Source organism: Pseudophryne corroboree, chromosome 1 (assembly GCF_028390025.1).
Source record: "Pseudophryne corroboree isolate aPseCor3 chromosome 1, aPseCor3.hap2, whole genome shotgun sequence".
NCBI lineage: Eukaryota > Metazoa > Chordata > Amphibia > Anura > Myobatrachidae > Pseudophryne > Pseudophryne corroboree.
The window spans coordinates 1,087,008,680-1,087,036,363 of NC_086444.1; the positions used below are offsets into that span (position 1 = coordinate 1,087,008,680).

At 44.3% G+C, this 27,684-nt stretch overlaps 1 protein-coding gene across 1 annotated transcript; it reads left to right on the forward strand.

The window, feature by feature from the left end:
* Positions 1-2,916: 2,916 nt before the first annotated feature.
* On the forward strand, positions 2,917-26,630 carry CLRN2 (clarin 2). The gene is made up of 3 exons (XM_063950760.1): positions 2,917-3,431; positions 12,309-12,488; positions 25,672-26,630. Exons 1-3 carry the CDS (start codon positions 3,179-3,181, stop codon positions 25,935-25,937), a joined length of 699 nt encoding a protein of 232 aa, XP_063806830.1. The 5' UTR covers positions 2,917-3,178; the 3' UTR covers positions 25,938-26,630.
* The last annotated feature ends 1,054 nt before the right edge of the window (positions 26,631-27,684 follow it).

The window sequence follows — 27,684 nt, forward strand, 5'->3', positions numbered from 1 at the left end:
AATATTGCACTTTTAGTAGCAATAGCGATACATGCTAAATTAGGCCCATGGTTTGTCCAGGTGCACAGTTTCAAACTTTTATTTTTGTTGCTTTACTTCCCCCCAGAGAAGCTTTAAGAGAGGAGACGGTCCATGTGCAGTCTCCTACTGGGCCCCCTCCCCTCCGGTGGAGCAGTAGACTCTGGCATTGTATTTCCGGAGACATCTTTATTGCGCATGCGCAAATCACTAGAAAAAGGCCACTGCAGCAATTTTCTGAGTGATTTTTGCCTCTGTGCAGACAGTGCCCGGGCCGACTGAGAGGTGAGTACAATTAAATGGATGGAGGGTGTGCAGTATATGAACACTCACTTTAAAAAAAAAAAAAAAGGCAACATAGAACCAGCACTCACATTTTGCAGTTTTATTGCTGTGCAGAATCACATATAGGGGGTGATTCAGACCTGATCTCTGGGCCGCAAACTGTACTGTCCTGTGTCCAGACAGTCGCCACCTCCAGAAGGAGTGTAAATTCGCTGTGCAAATGTGCGATTCCATGTGTACGCGGAACTGCAAAAATCTACTTTGTGCAGTCTCTGCGCAGCCCAGGACATACTCCTACAGTGTGATGAGAACAGGCTTATCGGGGCTGGAGTTGACATCGGACACCCTCCCTGAAAACGCTTGGACACGCCTGTGTTTTTCTGGACACTCCCAGTAAATGGCCAGTTACCACCCACAAACGGCTTCCTCCTGTCACTCACCTTGCGAGTTCCTGTGCAATTGGATTTTTCACACCATCCCGTCACTGACCGGCAAAGCCCTTTGTTATTGTCCAACGCGTTTGCGCATTTCGGTGCATACGCATGAGCAGTGACTACCTGTTCGCCCACTGTACAAAGACGCACAGGAGCGATCAGGTCTGAATCACCCCCATAGTCCAAAGACAAGGTCAGTTGCAGCGCCACCCGACAGCCATTTCAACAAAATCCCAGTTGGTTTTCCCCTGAAGAAAAAAACAACTGTGATTTGGTTGAAACGGCTGCCACTGACCTTTTCTATGGACTATGGGGTGATTCAGACTGGATCGCTGCAGCGGAGCACTAGCCCTGTGCTGGGCGTCCCCCCACATGTCAGAGTAGCTGATTGTAGATTATTATCAGTTATTTATATAGCGCACACATTTTTTTTCTGTAGCGCTTTACAGAGAATATTTGCCCATTCACATCAGTCCCTGCCCCAATGGAGCTTACAATCTAAATTCCCTACCACATGCACATTCACAGTAGGGTTCATTTTGTCAGAAGCCAATTAACCTACCAGTATATTTTTGGACTGTGGGAAGAAACCCACGCAATTACGGGGAGAATATACAAACTCCACACAGTTAGGGGCTTTGTGGGAATCGAACTTATGACCACAGTGCTGTGAGGTAGTAATGCTAACCATTACACCATCCGTACTGTAGATGTGCTAAATCAACTCTACGATCAACTCTGAATTACCTCCCATATATGATTCTGCACTGCAATAAAACTGCAAAACATGAGTGCTGGTGTTCTGTTGCTTTTTTTTTTTTAAAGTGAGTGTTCTTGCATTTTTAAATGAATTTGGCACCACCATCATTATCCATTTGTGTCTATCTATCTATCTATCTATCTATCTATCTATCTATCTATCTATCTATCTATAATATATATAAGCATAGTGTGTGTGTGTGTATGTATATATATATATATATATATATATATATATATATATATATATATATATATATATATATGTCAATGTTAGGACCGGCACTCCTCCTGGTGGTCTAAACTGCTCCGGTGCCTCCAGAACACATGTGATATTTTTAATACATCACGTTGTTTGCATCAAGCCTCTGAGTGCCGCAGTTTATTTGCTTCAGTATATATATATATATATATATATATATATATACTGTATGTATTGGTTTTATACACACACATATGGTACATGGCCCTCATTCCGAGTTGTTCGCTCTGTAAATTTCTTTGCATCGCAGCGATTTTCCGCTTAGTGCGCATGCGTAATGTTCGCACTGCGACTGTGCCAAGTAAATTTGCTATGCAGTTAGGATTTTTACTCACGGCTTTTTCATCGTTCTGGTGATCGTAATGTGATTGACAGGAAATGGGTGTTACTGGGCGGAAACTGGCCGTTTTATGGGTGTGTGTGAAAAAACGCTACCGTTTCCGGGAAAAAACGCAGGAGTGGCTGGAGAAACGGGGGAGTGTCTGGGCGAACGCTGGGTGTGTTTGTGACGTCAAACCAGTAACGACAAGCACTGAACTGATCGCAGATGCCGAGTAAGTGCCGAGCTACACAGAAACTGCTACGAGGTGTGTAATCGCAATTTTGAGAATCTTTCGGTCGCAATTTTAAGAAGCTAAGATTCACTCCCAGTAGGCGGCGACTTAGCGTGTGCAATGCTGCTAAAAGCAGCTTGCGAGCGAATAACTCGGAATGAGGGCCCATATACGTACAAAAATAAAGAGAGATTGAGCCACAAGGGGGGCGAGATCTGTTGTCAGTGTTTATATACCATTGCTACGGCAACTCGATAATACCTCTCCACTCACAACCACCCGCTTCTAACTGAATTGACCCATAATACGAACATTTTGGTGAACGGCAATATTATTCCCACATGCATTTGCCCTGTTAGAAATGACCCCAGTAAACAAAATACATTACAACATGTTGGATGGACAGGCCTTTAATTTCAATTTACGTTTAATATGACCTTTGCTCACACTGGCAAAGTCTTACGTTAATAGTCACAGTATATGGAGGCAGAGAACTGTATAAACTGAACAAACATAGAGTATATATGAACTTCTGGTGCTGCTGTACTGCAATTGTCATCTGAGTATTTAAAGAGGAGATAATAAAGGAGTCTGATGAAATACTAGCAGAGCACTGCAGATAGAGTTACTGCCTCTAGGATTCAACCTACACCAGTGTTCCACTCTGCTGAAGATCCTCCCTGCAAGATGCCTTGCTGCATACAGCCTGCATTACTAATATCATCGCTGATCCACGTCTTCAAGCCAAGCAACGCTGAGCTAAAACATGGAACAGGCCAGGGATGGGAAATTTGGAATACGTGTGGATGGCAATAAGTGGTGTTGTTGCATAGCAGTGCCAGGGATGATTTCTTGAAGGTTTTATAATGCCTGGGTGCTTCAAGAAAACAATATTCTCCTTGGCTTCTGTTTTAAGTTTGGTGTCATTCTTGCTGATTATTGTTGCCATGGCAACTCAAAAATGGATGACTGGGAAGACTCTCTGCCAGACAGGAGTAGATTTGGTCAACGCCTCAGATCCAGAGTTGGTGAAGTTCATAGGGGACATTTACTACGGACTCTTTCAGGGGGGCAAAGTGCGGCAATGCGGACTGGGGAAACGAAGTTTCACGTTCACAAGTGAGTAAATATTTCCTTATCATCGACAGTGACTAATAAAAGTGCTTTTTGCGACACCAGAATATTAAAGCTATCTTTTTATAATTATTTTTATCTCCTGTGATCGTTTCGTTTTTCACCCAACTATTATTAACTGACAGCTTACATAAGTGACTGTTATTTTAAGATGTTGAATTAAAGTGCTGAATTTTATTAGGTTTATAAGGTACAATAGTAGTATAATAATAATTATAATTTTGTACCTTTTATGAAGTCCCCTTGTATACCCCATTCCCCCTTCTACAGAGATTGTTGGAATATTTGAAGGATCAGCGACACTTGAGCAGAATAGGAATAATTCTAGTAGACATACAGTTCCAGCTAAATATGTCTTTATTTTGTACCACATTCTTCAGACAAATAACTTGTTTATATAAGCTTGTATTAATGTGTAGTGCCATTCAAAATGATTATTTGCTCACCCACTCCTCCCTAATACATTATTTATCATCAATACTAATGTTATGCACAGGTTCCAGCTTTCACTAGTACTCTTTCATGCTCTGCTCTCTCACAAGGCTTCGGGCTGTTAAGGGGGGTACACACGGGGAGATGTGTGCTGAGCGATCTAGCACAGAACACTCCGCACACATCTCTCCCCCTGCTCAGCACACAGCGCCATGTGTGCTGAGCGAGTGGGGTGGACCTAGTGGTGAAGTGAGCGATGTAACTAGATTGTGCCTGCATCAAAGGCGTAACTACCATAGGTGCAGGAAGTGCAACTGCTATGGGGCCCAGAGCCGAGAGGGGCCCACCGCCCCTGTCACAGTTATTTGTGTTACATACATTTTTCATCATTGGTTGGTACATAGGGGCCCTTCAAAATTTTTGCCTTGGGGTCTACAAAATATCTAGTTATGCCACGGACTTACTCATTGTAATGTGGTATAATATGAACTGGGGCACTGTAACTTTGTATAATATGAACTGGAGATACTGTATGTAATAATGATAATTGGGGATACTGTGTTGCATAATGTGTGCTGACAGCCCTACAATGTTACATAATGTCAACCTGGGCACTACTGCTATGGGGCATAACATGAAATAAGGCACTACTGTGTTCCAGAACATGAACTAAGGCACAAATATGAGGCATAACATTAACAACGGCTGCAGAGAGGTGTCTCTCTAGAAGCATTGGGACAGGGGCCCCTTCAAAATGTTGCTATGGGGCCCATAAAGTTCTGGCAACACCCTTCTGGAACTGGGCGATAGCGATGCGCGGGGTTGCGCATCGCTATCGCTATGGGGCATACACACGGAGTCAGATTGCTTCGAAATTCAGCATACCTCTCTCCGTCTGTACCTCTCTTCGTCTGTACCTCTCTCCGTGTGTACCTCCCTCCATGTGTACCCCCCTTTAGCTGCATGGCATGACAATCTTATACAGGATTCCAGCTCCGCAGACAGCCCTGGCATTGTAGAATGGGCTATCTTCTGATTTTGTACAATGTTTTACAAAGTATTGTATTTAGGGACATATTTAATATTTATCGTGTTTTAGACCTGATAATTAGAAATTCTTATCACTGCTATTTGCCACAATAAGAAATTAACATTCGCATGAATGTACTAACAATAATATGCAGTGAGAAGAGTGAGAAGGAGCCTGTCCCTGCTATGTGAAAAGAAGTAAAAAAGATTGCAAAAGTGAGCCGGGCCTGTTCTGTACCTGTGCGGTCTGCTGACCACGCCTGTGCAGCAGCCATTTCCAGGGAGGGTTCCAACGCGACTCTGTCCCGGTCATTGTTGCAAAATATTAGCCCATAGGTTACTATAGGGTAAGGCCATAGCATTCCGGAGCTTGGTAAATTCGGAACACTGCAGTTCCCATAGTACCTATGGGGGCTGCATTTGCAGATTATCATGGAGGGACTTCATAGTACCTGTGGGGGATACTTGATATTTGTGGGACCCCCCCGAAAATGATTTTTATTGAGATTATCCTGCAAATATTTAAGGAAAAATAGGCCCTTTAATGAGATCACAGGGGAAACCCCATCTAATGGCAGAGTACACAGCTAACGTTCATGATCAAGGTGTAAGCACAGCAGTAGTAGCGCTAACATGTTCAGTATATTATGTCAGCATTTATCATGATGACATACATAATGTGGACATGGTTGGTATGTCAACATTGAATGTGTCTACATGTTCCTAATATCAACACTGACCACGTCGACAGTGAGCATGTTGACATTATGTAGCCTAGGTCAGAATGTCGATGCTTTGATGGGCATCTATACCTAAATTTAATGCTAAACCTAAGCCTCGTGCAAATGTCGACATTTCATATGTCGACATTCTGTCCATTATCACAGTTTCCAGGTTATTGGCATTTAATATTATGTCAACATTTTAACCATGTCAACATCAAAATTGTCGTTATCCTGAAATGTCAACATTGCATTCTGTGGTTGGGTGTAGTAAGGTATGCCGGCGGTCTGGTCGCCGGAAGCTCGGCCGCCGGCATCCTGAAGACCACCCCTGTGGTCCAGCTGGAGCTTCTGAGCAAGATACAGGAAGTATTGCTAATGATGCTCTGTCTATGTTGCTAAAGGGTGAAATAAATGCCCAAATATGAATGCAAAGAAGCTATAATGTTACTGATTATTTTTATATGGCTAGTAAAGTAAATATAATTACCTACAGGTAGTTTTATTTTTTTTGTCATGGAGTAGATTTTTGCAAAATGTCCTACCAAATTTCTTGAATAAATCCTGGCAAGAACTAATAGATGCAAGAAAATGTACATTTACATTATTTAAAGTAAAACGATTAATGATAAATATGCCGCTTAGTAAGACCCTTTCTATTCATTCTTTTTTCGGTATCACCGACAATAGTATTCAAATACGGCAATATAAAGTAGGTAAATAGATAATAGTAGGTAAATGAGTAAAGGGGCAATTTTACTGGCATCTACCTAGTTACTTATGTAGCTGACACAGGGCTGCAACATATGCAGTAGTGCTTTATTATGATCACACTACCCAGTAAACCACGTTTGTTTGTATTATAACATAATCAGAATTACAGCTAGAAAATAAATCAAAACGCTAGTTGTTGGGTGCTCCATAGCACTGAAATAAGGTGAGGTGTCTACTGAGAAGTACCGCAGCAGTGGCATATAGGCCTACTGCCAATGTGTGGGATATCAATAGCATGGCCTACTTTGCTATAAGGTGATAGTTCTATCTGCTAGGAAGGAGATAGGCATTTGTCTGGGTTACAGGAACTGGAACGCTAAGTGGAAAGAGCAGTCAATGAAGGAAAATGTGAACCACCTACCAATCCGATTGTTCCCCAACTAACAATTTAGTCAGCACGGGGTAAATATTTTAGGGAAGACGGGTCTGCAAATAAATTACATATGTGTGTGTGTGTGTATATATATATATATATATATATATATATATATATATATATAGATATATATAGTTCAAAGAAGCAGTGGCACCAGGGCCGTCTCTTCGTATGGGCTCAATGGGCTCTTGCCCAAGGGCCCCAGGAGTAAAAGGGCCATAGGCTGATAGCTTAGGGTCCCCTCTTTCCAGGAATACCAGATTTTTAAAAATCGGCCCTGAGGAACCGGAGATATCTGACTTCAAAGCAGTGGTCCCCATCCAAGCTTGTTAATTGCTCTTCCTAGACAGATATCTCAAGTTCTGTCTGACTTAGAGTTTTTCTAAGGGTATACGCCAAAAGCTGGGACTCTTCTCTTTTGGTGAACACTAGCAGCTTGTCTCTACTATATCCAGAACTAGAGATATCAGCTTTCAAGCAGCTGGTCCCTGCTTCAGCTCCACATGCCTAATATACAGTTTTTTATTTTCGTTGGTGGATTGCTCTGGCTCCTGAAGTCTGATCCCCAAGTCCCCAGAACCTCCTGAAAGGTGGGACAGTCTAGTTTTTTTTTATATCATTAAAGCTAAGAAATCTGTTTCCAGGAACTGGAGATATCTGCAGTAAAGCAAGCTGACCTCCCACCAGAAATTTATGAATATTAAGCCCACTCCACTATTGACCTCTCCCCCGTGTATTAAACACTCCCTACCACCCTGGAAGTCATGTACCTGGGCCCCTTCATTCAGCCCAATGTCCCTTCTACAGTTTAGTGTTCTCCTTCCTGCCCCATCTGTGCAGTAAAGGAGTAATCAGCAGAAATGATTCCTTCAGGTCCTACATACTGAGCAAAAGATAGAACACCCCTACCGCCTGCGGGACATCAAAGCTGCCACTGATAGCACCCCCACCCCTACCGCTGATGGGTGGGTAGGGGGCCCAGTGCATTGCTGTGCCCAGGAGCCTACACTGCTGTTAAGAGTGGCACTCTCAGGCTTTGTAAAAAAAACTGAACACAGGAAACGGCGGTCTCTGCTTTAAATGTTTTTGACATTTAAAGCAGAAACCGCCGTGTCCTCTGTTTAGTTTTTTACAAAGCCTGAGAGTGCCACTGCTTCTTTGAACTGTACCAAGTCGTGAGACTTATTCTGGAGGCACCTGGGTAGCTTGTTGTTTTTTGGAGAGAGTGCCAGCCTCTACATCTCTCTCTCTCTCTCTCTCTCTCTCTCTCTCTCTCTCTCTCTCTCTCTATCTATATATATATATATATATATATATATATATAGAGAGAGAGAGAGAGAGAGAGAGAGAAAGTAGGTCGGCACTCCCATATATAAGATTATTGCTCTGGTGCCCTCCGTGGTGCAGTAAACATAAACAGAAAGAAGTACAGCAGCACTCGGAGTCTTGATGAAGATAATTTGTATTAAAAATACATCCAGAAGCCATGGATGCATTTTTAATACAAATTATCTTCATCAAGACTTTGGGAGCCGCTGTACTTCTTTCTTCACACCGTCGGAAGGGGCTACGCTCCCTTAACCCCTGCACGCCTTTCTGGGGTTCAATATATGGAGTATTACCTGCATTCCTAGTTTTGTTAGTGTTTGAATATTGCACAATGATAGGGCGTGCGATGGTGAAGGGGGCGTAGTCCCTTGCAACAGGAAGGGGTTTGGGGAGTGGGGACCGCGGATGGGGGAGGGGGTATGAAGGCGCTGTGGGTGGGGTAGGAGCAGGGGTGTCGTGGGTGGGGGATGGCAGCTGCAGGGCTGTTGCGGATGGAGGAGGGGTTCCGAAGGCGCTGCAGATGGGGAAGGAATGGGTGCGGGTGTGCAGTGGATGGGGGAGGTGTCCAGGGGGCGCGGTGGGTGGGGGAGGGGTGGATGCAGGGGTAACGTGGGTGGGGGAGTGGCGGGTGCGGTGCTGTTGCGAATGGTGTAGGTGATGCGGATTGGGAAGGGCCTGCTGCGTGGGTGGGGTAGGGGATCCAAAGGTGCAGCGGGCGGGGGAGAGCCAGATGCGGGGTGTGGCGGATGGGGGAGGGGCTGCTGCAGATGGGGGAGGGGTTTGGAAGACACTGCGGGTGGGGTAGGGGGTCCGAAGGCGCAGTGGGTGGGGTTGCCACGGGTGGTGGAGGGGCAGGTGCGGGGGTTTGCGGGGGATGGGGAGGGGTCATGGGGCACTGCAGGTGGTGGAGGGGCAAATATCAGTGCACATAGTCTCTGTGGTAGTTAGTGAGGGTTGGTGATGGTGTGAGAGGGGTGAAGGCCAGTACACAGACAGGCAGTTAGAGAGCAGGATGAGGGTGACAGGGCATAGTGACGGGGAGTACTTAGCAGATATAGGGGTGGGCTACAGGTGTGATGTCACAGTGTGTGTACCTTTGCTCTCATGTGTGAGGTATGTGAGGTATATGTGAGGTATGTGTGAGGTATGTGTGAGGTAAGGATGTGCGGGTCGTGGTGGCCACTAACCTCCAGGCTGCTGCTGTGAGATGGTGACTGCAGAGGGAGGGAGCTCAGACCCAGCAGCAGTGGGTCGTGGTCAGCATTCCTTCCTGGCCCCGTTCCGCCGCACACTGTCCGCCCCGTCTGACGGGTGTCATTCCTCCATCCTGCATGGCAGCGTCAGCTGCTGTGATCGCTTAGCATAGGTAAGTGTCCGGAGCCCTGTGGGCGGGCAGGCATGGTGTTTCCCTGGAGTGGTGCGGCGCGCGTCCTTAGGCTGCAGACGGAGGGAGCTCCGGCCCAGCAGCAATGTTGATTAGTGCGTGTCCCGTCCTGGCGCTGTCCCGCTGCACATGCTCCGCACCGCTTGCCGCTGAGCATGGCAGCCCTTGTCTGTATGCTGCAGATGCTGATCTAGCGGTGCCTGAGCTAGCGCCCTCTCCCTGGGGTGTGGGTGTCAGGCGGCAGGTATGGTGTGTAGGTGGGAGAGGAGCTGCGGGCGGCGACTCGCTGCCTGCAAGTACCCTCCATATCAGCGCTGTTCTCCTCCCTGCAGATAGTGTCAGTGGCCGTGGTGTACGTTTGCTACTGGTGGCCAGGGCCGGTGCTAGGGTGTTCGGCGCCCCCCTGCAAACTATGAATTTTGCGCCCTCCCATATTCCTTTGTTGTGCATCGGGAAAAGTGGTGTGGTCTCACAACTAAGGGGCATGGCCACACAATAGTACCCCCATTTAAAATTACGCCACAATGTAGCACAATCTTATTCATCTTATACGTAATGCCCCACCCGTAGTAGTAGCGTCCTTATACGTAATGCCCCACCCGTAGTAGTAGCGTCCATATACGTAATGCCCCCCAATAGTAGTAGTGTCCTTATACATAATGCCCCCCAAGTAGTAGTAGCAGTTATATGTAATGCTCCCCAACAGTAATAGTAGCGTACTTATACATAATGCCCCCCCTGTAGTAGAAGCATTCTTATACATAATGCCCCCCCAGTAGTAGTAGCATCCTTATACATAATGCCCCCCCAGTAGTAGTAGCGTCCTAATACATAATGCCCCCCCCCCAATAGTAGTAGTAGTTATATGTAATGCCCCACAACAGTAATAGTAGCATCCTTATACGTAATGCCCCACCCGTAGTAGTAGCGTCCTTATACGTAATGCCACCCCTGTAGTAGTAGCATCCTTATACATAATGTGCCCCCAGTAGTAGTACCGTCCTTACATGTAATGCCCTCACAGTAGTAGTAGCACCGCCCTTATACATAATGCCCCCCATAAGTAATAGAGTCCTTATACATAATACCCCCCCCAGTAGTAGCGTCCTTATATGTAATGCCCCCCAGTATTAGTAGCCTCCTTATACGTAATGTCCCCCTATAGTAGTAGCGTCCTTATACGTAATGCCCCCCCTATAGTAGTAGCGTCCTTATACGTAATGCCCCCCATAGTAGTAGCGTCCTTATACGTAATGCCCGTCTATAGTAGTAGCGTCCTTATACGTAATGCCCCCCCGATAGTAGTAGCGTCCTTATACGTAATGCCCCCCCTATATTAGTAGCGTCCTTGCATGTAATGGCCCCCCCAGCAGTGGCGTCCATAAAGTGCGCACACACAGACATACCTCACACACACACAATTCACACATATATACAAACACACACACCCCACCATATATACACCCCCCCCCACTATACACACACACACACACACTATATATACACACACACACCCCACCATATATACACACACACACCCACCCACACACCCCCCCACTATATACACACACTATACACACACACACACCCACTATATACACACACACACACACACACACACTATATACACACACGCACACACATTTCTCTCTCACCCTCCATTTACCAAGTCTGGCTGGCCGTCACTGCAATGCTGATTCCACCACTGTTCAGCTGTCTGGTCCCGTGTAGCTCCGCCCCTCTATTCCGTGTAGCTTCGCCCCTCGTGACGCAGTTGCTCCGCCCCCTTTTCGGGACCCGCACTGCACAGCCCACAGGCCGCTGTCACAGGTGATTGGGGTGGGGGGGGGAGGACAGGCACAGCAGCCGGCAGCTAGTGGCCATCCTCACCTCCTATACTGTAAGGTAGGGTCTTGCACCTGACTGCTGCTGGCGCTGGGTATGGGGTAGCTCCCTGCAGCAGATGCAGTTGACCCCGCCCAGCTCTGTGACTCCGCCCAGCATTACGGGCACAGAGTCGCAGATTAAGGCAAATATATAAGAGATAATTGGTGATAATAATAACTATACTAGTAGTAGTAATAATAAAAAAGGAAAATGCATTTACTTACGGAGCTATGATGAGAATGAGTGAATGGGTCAATACGCAAACAGTCAGCCAGAGTGATACCCCTTTCACACTGCACAAATAATCCAGTATCGACCCGCGTCGACGCAGGTTATTGTGTGGTGTGAAAGGGGTCACTATCGAATTCCCGGGTCGTCTGACCTGGTATTTCAACCCGGGAATAAAGAAGGGTTATTCCCGGCTCAGGTGCAGTGTGAACAGGTTGCCGAGTCGATGCGACCCGGTACCCTTTCACAGTATAGGCCGAGGTGGTGTGGAGATGATCTCCTCTTCCAGCGCAGCCTCCGCACCCGGTCCTGATGCCGCCTCTGTCCACGCCCCCGATGGCAACCCGACCCGGCATATTGCGGGACTAACCCGCCAATAAGCCAAGTTGGGAACAGCAGCAGTGAGGGGCCTGAGGCAGGTCGTACCCAGGAAGCACCCATGTCAGACTCCCGGGTGTATCCCGCCTTAGGCGGTGTGAAAGGGGTGCTGGCATCTGATTGGCTGTGTGAAGGAAAATCACTCTTGTTGGCTGGCTCTTATTGTTGCCCACCTTGATATATGCTAGGGGATTGCGTGGCTCACCAGTGCAGAGCTAAGACCATTTTGCGGTGCCCATCAGGCTCTCTTCATAAATGAAGCCCACTATAGTTATCATTATAGCAAAGATCATATAATAAATCTGTTGTCTTTCTATTTACAGTATTCCCAGATATGGTGAAAACACTAAACGCTGCTCTCCATGTCATCATTATCCTTTTCCTGTGTGCAGCCATTTCTTTTGCTCTGATCAGTTTTGGATTCTGTGTTTACAATGCACTGAAAGTCCCATACCGGTCAATTAAAGGACCTGCGGGCATATGTCTCTGGAATTTCATCGCAGGTAAATTCTCAGAAATAATGGTAACAGTATATAAGTGATCCACTGAGTCCACCCGCTGGGGTGGAATAGGAGGGCCCAAATTATGTTTTGGCACATGGGCCCACCACTCACATTTCCGCCATTGCCAGTGTATCATGTACATTTATAGAGAATGAAATAAATTAATGAAAGATATCAACCATTTTATCTGCGTACCGCCCATGCTGACCAATCCAGTAATGCCCACATTTGCCCTGCCGCTTTCGGGACCTGTGAATAGGCACAGTCCTGACAAAAAAAACACATCTCCCAACTGTCCCTCCACTCTGTTTATCAGGACTTTGTCTCAGTTTGGGTAAAGCTTGGACATATGTCAATGCATTGAAGTTGTGTTTTTGCAGAGGGAAGAGGTGTGGCCTGGCACTTTCAAAGTGGTAGGCATGATCCAGGGGATGGCCAGGGCAAGGTTTCTGGGTGCCATCAACAACCAGGACCAGATCAACAATGGGGCGGATTGAGCTGCAGCTACAGGCCTCCAAATAAAAATAGGCCCATCACCAGCATGTTAATGACCAACTGCCTAGTTCACCACAGAGTCAGCTATAAATCATAAATATTGAAATTATATTTTCTCACAAAGTTATGTAATTTATATGTATTCAGTGCGAGAGATCTAATATCGTAGACCAGTGGTTCCTAAACTTTTTTGAATCATGGCGCCCTAGAGTATCGATTTTATTTCAGGTCACCCCTAGGCCAAAAGTCTCTTATTGAGAAATTTACAGAGAAATATTAAATTAAGTAAATTGTGTTTATATGTCATCCTTAGGGTCAGTTGTGTGGTGAGGGACAAGATTTGCTTCTCTTTGTCCACATGTTTTATGATTGGCAGCCACTTGCACTGGTTTTCCCTATTTCATTGACCATACATAATTTGAATTTGTCCTGGACCACTAATCCAAGGCACCCCTGCAAGTGCCCTGAGGCACCCCAGGGTGCCTAGGCACACAGTTTAAGAACCACTGGTGTAGGGGGTGTAAATGCCCACATGGTACTGGTCACACTCACAGTGCACTGATCACAGCTCCTCTCCTTCTCAGTATAGGCCTTTGAACATTTTCAGCTCCATGTGGCCCTTAATCTGGCCCTGTAAGCAACATTTTACCCACTGCCCCTATTTTCTCCAATTTATAATACGCCGCTCATCGGTGTCCCCAATCTATAATATGCCACACAGCTGTTTCCCATATTCCTAATATACTATATACAAATGCATTATGGCATGTGGCATAATATGAACTGGCAGCAGTATAATGTTGCCATAAGGTGAACTGGGGGTAGTGCCTGACATATGTACTGGCAGCACTATAATGTGGCATATTGTGCAATGGGCACTACAATGTGGAATAATATGAATTTGAGGACATTGTGAGTATAAAGTGAAGTTGGGCACTACTATGGAGCATAAAGTGAACTAACACACTACTATTGGTAATATTAGTGATGTGCACCGGAAATTTTTCGGGTTTTGTGTTTTGGTTTTGGGTTCGGTTCCGCGGCCGTGTTTTGGGTTCGAACGCGTTTTGGCAAAACCTCACCGAATTTTTTTTGTCGGATTCGGGTGTGTTTTGGATTCGGGTGTTTTTTAAAAAAACACCTAAAAAACAGCTTAAATCATAGAATTTGGGGGTCATTTTGATCCCATAGTAATATTAACCTCAATAACCATAATTTCCACTCATTTTCAGTCTATTCTGAACACCTCACACCTCACAATATTATTTTTAGTCCTAAAATTTGCACCAAGGTCACTGGATGACTAAGCTAAGCGACCCAAGTGGCCGACACAAACACCTGGCCCATCTAGGAGTGGCACTGCAGTGTCACGCAGGATGGCCCTTCAAAAAAATACTCCCCAAACAGCACATGACGCAAAGAAAAAAAGAGGCGCAATGAGGTAGCTGTGTGACTAAGATAAGCGACCCAAGTGGCCGACACAAACACCTGGCCCATCTAGGAGTGACATTGCAGTGTCACGCAGGATGGCCCTTCAAAAAAATACTCCCCAAACAGCACATGACGCAAAGAAAAAAAGAGGCGCAATGAGGTAGCTGTGTGACTAAGATAAGCGACCCAAGTGGCCGACACAAACACCTGGCCCATCTAGGAGTGGCACTGCAGTGTCACGCAGGATGGCCCTTCAAAAAAATACTCCCCAAACAGCACATGACGCAAAGAAAAAAGAGGTGCAATGAGGTAGCTGTGTGACTAAGCTCAGCGACCCAAGTGGCCGACACAAACACCTGGCCCATCTAGGAGTGGCACTGCAGTGTCACGCAGGCTGGCACTTCAAAAAAATACTCCCCAAACAGCACATGATGCAAAGAAAAAAAAGATGCATAATGAGGTAGCTGTGTGACTAAGATAAGCGACCCAAGTGGCCGACACAAACACCTGGCCCATCTAGGAGTGTCACTGCAGTGTCACGCAGGATGGCCCTTCAAAAAAATACTTCCCAAACAGCACATGACGCAAAGAAAAATGAAAGAAAAAAGAGGTGCAAGATGGAATTGTCCTTGGGCCCTCCCACCCACCCTTATGTTGTATAAACAGGACATGCACACTTTAACGAACCCATCATTTCAGCGACAGGGTCTGCCACATGACTGTGACTGAAATGACTGTTTGGTTTGGGCCCCCACCAAAAAAGAAGCAATCAATCTCTCCTTGCACAAACTGGCTCTACAGAGGCAAGATGTCCACCTCATCATCATCGACTGATTCATCACCCCTTTCACTGTGTACATCCCCCTCCTCACAGATTATTAATTCATCCCCACTGAAATCCACCATCTCAGGACCCCGTGCACTTTCTGGAGGCATTTGCTGCTGGTGAATGTCTCCACGGAGGAATTGATTATAATTAATTTTAATGAACATAATTTTCTGGAAGTAACCTCATACGCCGATTGCTGACAAGGTGAGCAGCGGCACTAAACACTCTTTCGGAGTACACACTGGAGGGAGGGCAACTTAGGTAGAATAAAGCCAGTTTCTGCAAGGGCCTCCAAATTGCCTCTTTTTCCTGCCAGTATACGTACGGACTGTCTGACGTGCCTACTTGGATGCGGTCACTCATATAATCCTCCACCATTCTTTCAATGGTGACAGAATCATATGCAGTGACAGTAGACAAAATGTCAGTAATCGTTGCCAGGTCCTTCAGTCCGGACCAGATGTCAGCACTCGCTCCAGACTGCCCTGCATCACCGCCAGCGGGTGGGCTCGGAATTCTTAGCCTTTTCCTCGCATCCCCAGTTGCGGGAGAATGTGAAGGAGGAGCTGTTGACGGGTCACGTTCCGCTTGACTTGACAACTTTCTCACCAGCAGGTCTTTGAACCCCTTCAGACTTGTGTCTGCCGGAAAGAGAGATACAACGTAGGTTTTAAATCTAGGATCGAGCACGTGGCCAAAATGTAGTGCTCTGATTTCAACAGATTGACCACCCATGAATCCTGGTTAAGCGAATGAAGGGCTCCATCCACAAGTCCCACATGCCTAGCGGAATCACTCTGTTTTAGCTCCTCCTTCAATGTTTCCAGCTTCTTCTGCAAAAGCCTGATGAGGGGAATGACCTGACTCAGGCTGGCAGTGTCTGAACTGACTTCACGTGTGGCAAGTGCAAAAGGTTGCAGAACCTTGCACAACGTTGAAATCATTCTCCACTGCGCTTGAGACAGGTGCATTCCACCTCCTTTGCCTATATCATGGCCAGATGTATAGGTTTGAATGGCCTTTTGCTGCTCCCCCATCCTCTGAAGCATATAGAGGGTTGAATTCCACCTCGTTACCACCTCTTGCTTCAGATGATGGCAGGGCAGGTTCAGGTGTTTTTGGTGGTGCTCCAGTCTTCTGTACGCAGTGGCCCGCAATTCTTCTGGCCACCGTCAGCATCTCTTGCACGCCCCTGTCGTTTTTTAAATAATTCTGCACCACCAAATTCAAGGTATGTGCAAAACATGGGACGTGCTAGAATTTGCCCAGATGTAATGAACGCACAATATTGCTGGCGTTGTGCGATGCCACAAATCCCCAGGAGAGTCCAATTGGGGTAAGCCATTCTGCGATGATCTTCCTCAGTTGCCGTAAGAGGTTTTCAGCTGTGTGCGTATTCTGGAAAGCGGTGATACAAAGCGTAGCCTGCCTAGGAACGAGTTGGTGTTTGCGAGATGCTGCTACTGGTGCCGCCGCTGCTGTTCTTGCAGCGGGAGGCAATACATCTACCCAGTGGGCTGGGCCTGTCACAGTCATGTAGTCCTGAGTCTGCCCTGCTCCACTTGTCCACATGTCCATGGTTAAGAGGACATTGGGTACAACTGCATTTTTTAGGACACTGGTGACTCTTTTTCTGAGGTCTGTGAACATTTTCGGTATCGCCTGCCTAGAGAAATGGAACCTAGATGGTATTTGGTACCGGGGACACAGTACCTCAATCAAGTCTATAGTTGGCTCTGAAGTAACGATGGATACCGGAACCACGTTTCTCACCGCCCAGACTGCCAAGGCCTCAGTTATCCGCTTTGCAGCAGGATGACTGCTGTGATATTTCATCTTCCTCGCAAAGGACTGTTGGACAGTCAATTGCTTACTGGAGGTAGTACAAGTGGTCTTCCGACTTCCCCTCTGGGATGACGATCGACTCCCAGCAGCAACAACAGCAGTGCCAGCAGCAGTAGGCGTTACACTCAAGGATGCATCGGAGGAATCCCAGGCAGGAGAGGACTCGCCAGACTTGACAGTGACATGGCCTGCAGGACTATTGGCATTCCTGGGTAAGGAGGAAATTGACACTGAGGGAGTTGGTGGTGTGGTTTGCGGGAGCTTGGTTACAAGAGGAAGGGATTTACTGGTCAGTGGACTGCTTCCGCTGTCGGCCAAAGTTTTTGAACTTGTCACTGACTTATGATTAAAGCGCTGCAGGTGACGTATAAGGGAGGATGTTCCGAGGTGGTTAACGTCCTTACCCCTACTTATTACAGCTTGACAAAGGCAACACACGGCTTGACACTTGTTGTCCGCATTTGTGATTAAATAATTCCACACCGAAGAGCTGATTTTTTTTGTATTTTGACGAGGCATGTCAAGGGCCATATTCGTCCCACGGACAACAGGTGTCTCCCCGGGTGCCTGACTTAAACAAACCACCTCACCATCAGAATCCTCCTTGTCAATTTCCTCCCCAGCGCCAGCAACACCCATATCCTCATCCTGGTGTACTTCAACACTGACATCTTCAATTTGACTATCAGGAACTGGACTGCGGGTGCTCCTTCCAGCACTTGCAGGGGGCGTGCAAATGGTGGAAGGCGCAAGCTCTTCCCGTCCAGTGTTGGGAAGGTCAGGCATCGCAACCGACACAATTGGACTCTCCTTGGGGATTTGTGATTTCGAAGAACGCACAGTTCTTTGATGTGCTTTTGCCAGCTTAAGTCTTTTCTTTTTTTCTAGCGAGAGGATGAGTGCTTCCATCCTCATGTGAAGCTGAACCACTAGCCATGAACATAGGCCAGGGCCTCAGCCGTTCCTTGCCACTCCGTGTCGTAAATGGCATATTGGCAAGTTTACGCTTCTCCTCAGACGCTTTTAATTTAGATTTTTGGGTAATTTTTTTACTGATCTTTTGTGTTTTGGATTTTACTTGCTCTGTACTATGACATTGGGCATCGGCCTTGGCAGACGACGTTGATGGCATTTCATTGTCTCGGCCATGACTAGTGGCAGCAGCTTCAGCACGAGGTCGAAGTGGATCTTGATCTTTCCCTATTTTTTTAACCTCCACATTTTTGTTCTCCATATTTTGCACACAACTAAAAACCACCACAGGTATACAATTTAGATGGATGGATAGTATAGTATTATTACTTATGGACGACGAGTGACGACACAGAGGTAGGTACAGCCGTGGCCTACCATACTGTTATATATATATAATATATACAGAATAATAATAACGGACCTGGTGGACACTGTCAGCAGACTGCTAAACTAGTATGAAGAAAAAAAAAACACCACAGGTATACAATGTAGATGGATGGATAGTATAGTATTATTACTTATGGACGACGAGTGACGACACAGAGGTAGGTACAGCCATGGCCAACCGTACTGCTATATATATAATATATACAGAATAATAATAACGGACCTGGTGGACACTGTCAGCAGACTGCTAAACTAGTATGAAGAAAAAAAAACCACCACAGGTATACAATGTAGATGGATGGATAGTATACTATTATTACTTATACTTATGGACCACGAGTGATGACACAGAGGTAGGTAAAGCCGTGGCCTACCGTACTGCTATATATATAATATATACAGAATAATAATAACGGACCTGGTGGACACGGTCAGCAGACTGCTAAACTAGTATGAAGAAAAAAAACACACCACAGGTATACAATGTAGATGGATGGATAGTATACTATTATTACTTGTACTTATGGACGACGAGTGACGACACAGAGGTAGGTACAGCCGTGGCCTACCGTACTGCTATATATATAATATATACAGAATAATAATAATGGACCTGGTGGACACTGTCAGCAGACTGCTAAACTAGTATGAAGAAAAAAAAAACACCACAGGTATACAATGTAGATGGATGGATAGTATAGTATTATTACTTATGGACGACGAGTGACGACACAGGTAGGTACAGCCGTGGCCTACCGTACTGCTATATATATAATATATACAGAATAATAATAACGGATCTGGTGGACACTGTCAGCAGACTTATACACACGAAAAAGTAGAGTAGTCCACAAGCGCTACTAAATATGGGACAGTCCAGATGTATAGTCTTCCCAAGCTTAGAACTCTAGGTTGAAAATTCCTCAGACCATCAAGATTCCTCCTTTATAGGTGGGTTCGCACCTCAAAACTGACCTCCACACCATACGGGATGTACATCAAAAGGTTTCTTTATAACACCATTCGTCTCACTTCTTATAATTTCAACTGGTCATCTTCCTGACCCATACAGGAGACACTCACCTCCAATCAGGGCCCTATGTTCCTTAAAAGGTTTCTTTTACTCTGCGTCACCCCTTCAGACTCTGTCGTGATTTCTTATGTTATCCACCATCGACACTGGACAGGATGGGCGCAGATGTTCCAACACCAAATATATAGCGTAAAAAGGAATTATACGTATATCCAAAAAAGGAATTTTATTCCAAACAGCAATATAAAACAGATAAAACAGTAGAATAAAATAAAAAAGAGTGAATTGATCCTCTGGTCTAAAGTTTGTTCCAATACATGCCCTCCAAAAAATGGAAAAAAAGGTAACATCACAAATCTCCAAATGGGGATGGATACAGCAAGTGGAACAATTTACAGACCTGGGTCTATATCACAAAAGCAGGTAACAACGCGTTTCGGATCTATCATCCTTCCTCAGGGTATATCACAAAACAGAACCTATCCAGCCTTTTATACCCACTATCCACTTCCTGGGACAGTAGCAGCCAATCGGGTTCTTTAAGTATCTATTCCTCCTCTATACTATATTACTAATTTATCCTCTCCAATCAGATTATTGTTGATGTTAATCTATCACTAAAAAAGCCATTATCCAACCATAAAAACATTTTAAACTTCACAAATTGCATAAATACAACATAATTGGTAAACACAAATTCCAGCACTGGATTCCTGGAATCTCATAATGTCCATAGAATAGTATTGTGTGGTAATGTCCCCAATCCGGACCATTTTACCGCTTTTTGTGGAGTTTCAATGTAACATTAGAGTCCGTCTTTTCCATTTCCCCCGGAAGTGACATCCTCTGGTGTAACTGGCCAGCATGTCCTTCACGGCACATTTTCCCTCATTCTTTAGTTCCTATATGCAGAAGCCGCATTGCTGGTCCGTCCGCCTGCGACCGGAAGTGGTTAAGCAGAACTTCCGGTTGATGGAACGCAGGTCCCGGAGGGTGTTGAGACGCACGGCCATTTTCAGCATACAGATTGACATTCCGGGGAGATAAACAATAAATACAAATGGTTATTCTCTATATCACATCCACTCAACTTGGCCTTATTACATCCACAATGTTCTACTTTATGTTGTAATGGTAAAACACATAAAAAAAGAGATAAAAAATATATAAAATATAAGAATCCATATCCTAAATATAAAAACTGTTTCTTCAATAATTCCATATATCATCTATCAGCACCACATATTAACCGGATCAATTTCATGTCATGAGCACAAGTAAAAGGTTTACCCTTTATGCCAGGTAATTGTTTTCAAATTATAAGAACCACTTCATTTCAAAATCTATATTGAGACCCTTGGGATCAAGGGTCCGAAGTTCATAAATTGTTCTCATCTCTAGCTTAGCAAGCCGTATCTCCTCATCACTATTTTTCCAATTATGGGTAATGGTTTTTATTCCACAAAAGTTTACCAAGTGGTCTATATTACACTTATGTGTTTTACTAAAATGAAGGGACACATTGTGGGTCTCCAAACCCTTTTTGATATTGCGAGTATGTTCAGCCATACGGGTCTTCAACATGCGGGTTTAAAACTTACAAAATAAGGGACTGCATCACATGCAACACTAAAAACTGTGTTTATTTGCTTGAATGTTCCTGCGGCTCTCAATACGTAGGACGTACAACCCGTATGTTGAAGACCCGTATGGCTGAACATACTCGCAATATCAAAAAGGGTTTGGAGACCCACAATGTGTCCCTTCATTTTAGTAAAACACATAAGTGTAATATAGACCACTTAGTAAGCTTTTGTGGAATAAAAACCATTACCCATAATTGGAGAAATAGTGATGAGGAGATACAGCTTGCTAAGCTAGAGATGAGAACAATTTATGAACTTCGGACCCTTGATCCCAAGGGTCTCAATATAGATTTTGAAATGAAGTGGTTCTTATAATTTGAAAACAATTACCTGGCATAAAGGGTAAACCTTTTACTTGTGCTCATGACATGAAATTGATCTGGTTAATATGTGGTGCTGATAGATGATATATGAAATTATTGAAGAAACAGTTTTTATATTTAGGATATGGATTCTTATATTTTATATATTTTTTATCTCTTTTTTTATGTGTTTTACCATTACAACATAAAGTAGAACATTGTGGATGTAATAAGGCCAAGTTGAGTGGATGTGATATAGAGAATAACCATTTGTATTTATTGTTTATCTCCCCGGAATGTCAATCTGTATGCTGAAAATGGCCGTGCGTCTCAACGCCCTCCGGGACCTGCGTTCCATCAACCGGAAGTTCGGCTTAGTCACTTCTGGTCGCGGGCGGACGAACCAGCAATGCGGCTTCTGCATATAGGAACTAAAGAATGAGGGAAAATGTGCCGTGAAGGACATGCTGGCCAGTTACACCAGAGGATGTCACTTCCGGGGGAAATGGAAAAGACGGACTCTAATGTTACATTGAAACTCCACAAAAAGCGTCAAAAAGGTCCGGATTGGGGACATTACCACACAATACTATTCTATGGACATTATGAGATTCCAGGAATCCAGTGCTGGAATTTGTGTTTACCAATTATGTTGTATTTATGCGATTTGTGAAGTTTAAAATGTTTTTATGGTTGGATAATGGCTTTTTTAGTTATAGATTAACATCAAGAATAATCTGATTGGAGAGGATAACTTAGTAATATAGTATAGAGGAGGATTAGATACTTAAAGAACCCGATTGGCTGCTACTGTCCCAGGAAGTGAGTAGTGGGTATAAAAGGCTGGATAGGTTCTGTTTTGTGATATACCCTGAGGAAGGATGATAGATCCGAAACGCGTTGTTACCTGCTTTTGTGATATAGACCCAGGTCTGTAAGTTGTTCCACTTGCTGCATCCATCCCCATTTGGAGATTTGTGAAGTTACCTTTTTTCCATTTTTTGGGGGGCATGTATTGGAACAAACTTTAGACCAGAGGATCGATTCACTCTTTTTTATTTTATTCTACTGTTTTATCTGTTTTATATTGCTGTTTGGAATGAAATTCCTTTTTTAGATATACGTATAATTCCTTTTTACGCTATATATTTGGTGTTGGAACATCTGCGCCCATCCTGTCCAGTGTCGATGGTGGATAACATAAGAAATCACGACAGAGTCTGAAAGGGTGACGCAGAGTAAAAGAAACCTTTCAAGAAACATAGGGCCCTGATTGGAGGTGAGTGTCTCCTGTATGGGTCAGGAAGATGACCAGTTGAAATTATAAGAAGTGAGACGAATGGTGTTATAAAGAAACCTTTTGATGTACATCCCGTATGGTGTGGAGGTCAGTTTTGAGGTGCGAACCCACCTATAAAGGAGGAATCTTGATGGTCTGAGGAATTTTCAACCTAGAGTTCTAAGCTTGGGAAGACTATACATCTGGACTGTCCCATATTTAGTAGCGCTTGTGGACTACTCTACTTTTTCGTGTGTATATGTATGGTTATCAAGGAGTGGTGCTCTTGTGAGTTTAGTTCAGGGCTGCATCTAAGGCGCAAGTTCCTCTGCTCTCCCTTTTGTATAATATATACTGTCAGCAGACTGCTAAACTAGTATGAAGAAAAAAAAGCCACCACAGGTATACAATGTAGATGGGTGGATAGTATACTATTATTACTTATACTTATGGACGACGAGTGACGACACAGAGGTAGGATACAGCCGTGGCCTACCGTACTGCTATATATATATATATAATATATACAGAATAATAATAACGGACCTGGTGGACACGGTCAGCAGACTGCTAAACTAGTATGAAGAAAAAAAACCCACCACAGGTATACAATGTAGATGGATTTATAGTATACTATTATTACTTATACTTATGGACGACGAGTGACGACACAGAGGTAGGTACAGCCGTGGCCTACCGTACTGTTATATATATAATATATACAGAATAATAATAACGGACCTGGTGGACACTGTCAGCAGACTGCTAAACTAGTATGAAGAAAAAAAAGCCACCACAGGTATACAATGTAGATGGATGGATAGTATACTATTATTACTTATACTTATGGACGACGAGTGATGACACAGAGGTAGGTACAGCCATGGCCTACTGTACTGCTATATATATAATATATACAGAATAATAATAATGGACCTGGTGGACACTGTCAGCAGACTGCTAAACTAGTATGAAGAAAAAAAAACCGACCACAGGTATACAACGTAGATGGATGGATAGTATACTATTATTACTTATACTTATGGACCAAGAGTGACGACACAGAGGTAGGTACAGCCGTGGCCTAACGTACTGCTATATATATAATATATACAGAATAATAATAACGGACCTGGTGGACACTGTCAGCAGACTGCTAAACTAGTATGAAGAAAAAAAAGCCACCACAGGTATACAATGTAGATTGATGGATAGTATACTATTATTACTTATACTTATGGACGACGAGTGACGACACAGAGGTAGGTACAGCCGTGGCCTACCGTACTGCTATATATATAATATATACAGAATAATAATAATGGACCTGGTGGACACTGTCAGCAGACTGCTAAACTAGTATGAAGAAAAAAAAACCACCACAGGTATACAATGTAGATGGATGGATAGTATAGTATTATTACTTATGGACGACGAGTGACGACACAGAGGTAGATACAGCCGTTTCCTACCGTACTGCTATATATATAATATATACAGAATAATAATAACGGACCTGGTGGACACTGTCAGCAGACTTATACACACGAAAAAGTAGAGTAGTCCACAAGCACTACTAAATATGGGACAGTCCAGATGTATAGTCTTCCCAAGCTTAGAACTCTAGGTTGAAAATTCCTCAGACCATCAAGATTCCTCCTTTATAGGTGGGTTCGCACCTCAAAACTGACCTCCACACCATACGGGATGTACATCAAAAGGTTTCTTTATAACACCATTCGTCTCACTTCTTATAATTTCAACTGGTCATCTTCCTGACCCATACAGGAGACACTCACCTCCAATCAGGGCCCTATGTTCCTTGAAAGGTTTCTTTTACTCTGCGTCACCCCTTCAGACTCTGTCGTGATTTCTTATGTTATCCACCATCGACACTGGACAGGATGGGCGCAGATGTTCCAACACCAAATATATAGCGTAAAAAGGAATTATACGTATATCCAAAAAAGGAATTTTATTCCAAACAGCAATATAAAACAGATAAAACAGTAGAATAAAATAAAAAAGAGTGAATCGATCCTCTGGTCTAAAGTTTGTTCCAATACATGCCCTCCAGGCAGAGAACGGATTAAACTGGTGGTCACACTCACTACTAGTACTATCAGCAAAACCCTGCACTGTACTCCTAACAGCTGCTCCCCATCCCCAATCCTCCCCACAATTATAACAATGTCACTCTCCCTATCAATCTCAATGCACGTGTGAAAATGACGGCGATGCGCGGCTGCTTATATAGAATCCGAATCTCGCGAGAATCCGACAGTGGGATGATGACGTTCGGGCGCGCTCGGGTTAACCGAGCCATACGGGAGAATCCGAATATGGCTCGGACCCGTGTAAAAAGGCTGAAGTTTGGGGGGGTTCGGTTTCCGAGAAACCGAACCCGCTCATCACTAATACCAATAACTAGGCACTACTATGGGACATAAAATTAATTTGGGCACTGCTATGGGGCATAATATGAACTAGGGCACACTACTATGGGGTATATAGGGAGGTGAAGAGAGATGTCTTTCTTGAAGCATTGGGGTGAAGCACCTTCAAAATATTGCAATAGGGCCCCCAAAGTTTTGTCTCTGCCCCCTACCTCAGTATATATGCCACACAGCAGAGCCCCAAACTCATTTCATAATATGTCACCCTTCTGTACTGTATCCCCAATACAGTACAATTTATGCTACACATCAATGTCTTCAGTAATATGCCACATATTTGCGTACCCAATACATAATAATGCCACAAATCTTGTCACACACACACACACACACACACACACACACACACACACACACACACACACACACACACACACACAAGAAAAAGTGTGACAAAATGATGTCCGTTGTGCAGTAAGCAAACCTTTCTATTGCACAGTTTCTGTTTATATGTCTTTTAAGTTACATTGTTATTATTTTCACAAACTGTCATGTTTCCCTGCAGGCCTCTTGGTTGTGTTTGCTGTAACCAGCTTCATTGCTGCTGTCCAGCTTCACCAGCTGACTGAAAGAATAGCCAACTTCCGGGAAAATGTCTTCAGGATTGTCATTCTAGAAGAGAGCTATGAAGATTCCTTCTGGTTGTGTGTGGCCAGTGGGGCGACACACGCCGTTAACATGCTGCTTATGGCTGCCAGTGCGATCCGTCTCCCTAAGTTTAAAACTAAAACGGAAGAGGCAAATGTAACTCCAGAGGACATCATGTACTAAGGCCTTGTATGGGAGACAATGATGACATTTCCCGCAGGACACAGATGCTGATATTCCTCATCTGGAATGGTAGCCCAATAAATAAGGAGGCACTGGTATCTGGTGATCCTCATCATATCACATATTCATGGAACACTTTTAAAATGACCAGAACCCGATTCTGGAGAGCAGATGATTTCCAGACACATCGGGCCAAAAGGCGCTTCTAACCTGGACATAGAAACTTTCGTTTTGTACAGAAGTTCAATTCCCTCTTTAATGTATAATAATACAGAAGCGTGTATTGATCATCAGTTGTTATTTTGTATCAAGCACAAAACAGGCTGCTCAAAGCTTTTCTAGTGAGCATTGTATTTCTAAAATGTAATGTTTCTCTGTGTAATAGTGTATCTTGGAAAATGCACAGCCAACAGGCCGGGACTATCTAGATTGTGTATAGACAGCTGCTGTTCAGTCAAAATCTTCATTTGATATATATATATATATATATATATATATTTATTGTATAGTTTGATATACTGCTGTAGTTCATGACCCAGGTTTTGCTGGGATTTAGGGAGAGCGGCAACCATGATCCACAAAATTACACAGGGGCTGATTCAGAGACAGAATTTAGAACAATTTGTCCATAGCTGTCTGATGTATTTTTTAACTGCACCTTTGTTGGTGCTGCAGTGCGCATGTACTGCTATACTGCAGTAGCTCTGGGCGCAGTGGGGGGGGGGGGAAGCAGCAGACTGATTTATAGGCTGCGACCATTTGGGGGTGAATACGGGGACTGTTGTACAAAATAGAAACGTGTCATCGCCGTTTTGTGGGAGTGCCAAGTCCAGTGGGAGCAACAATACTCTTTACCTCTGACTTTAGCCCCACAGTCATGTCCCAGGGTGTAGCTACCATAGGTGCAGGGAGTACAGCTGCTATAGGGCCCAGAGCTGAGAGGAGCCCACCTTCCCTGTCACAGTTACATGTGTTTTTCACCACTCAGTGGTACATAACTTTTGCCTTGGGGCCTATAATATATATAGTTATGCCCCTGGACCTGATCATTGTAATGTGGTATAATATTTCACATAATGTGATATAATATGTCACATAATATGAAGTAAAGGCACTATAGTGTGGCATAATGTGAACTGGCGTTACTGTAATGTGACATAATATGATCTGGGTACTCTGCCATAATGTGAGTTGGGGATACCGTGCTGCATAATGTGTACTGGCAGCCCTACAGTGTGACATAATGTATACTAGGGCACTACTATGGTTCATAAAATAGACTAGGGCATTATTATGGGGCATAACATTAACTAAGGCACTACTATGGTTCAGAAAATGAACTAGGGCACTATTATGGGACATAAAATGAACACCGCCTGCGGAGAGGTATCTCTCTAAAAGCACTGGAAAAGAGGCCCCTTCAAAATGTTGCTGTGGGGCCCACAAAGTTCTGGCTACACTCGTGGTCACGTCACCCTAAGCATGTAATGCCCCCTCTGAATCAGACCCGCAGTTATGTCCCCCTAAACATGTGCTGCCTCTGAATCAGCCCCACAGTCATGTCCCCCTAAACATATTAGTGTACACTCTAAATTAGCAATATCCAAATAGACATCCTAAAAATCACTTTGCTTAAAACTTGAAACTTTTCCTTTGATTATCCACTGAAAATAATCACACTTGACACTATTAATTTTTCCTTCTAAAATAAAGTGTTTATGAGCCTCATAAATATAAATATATTAAT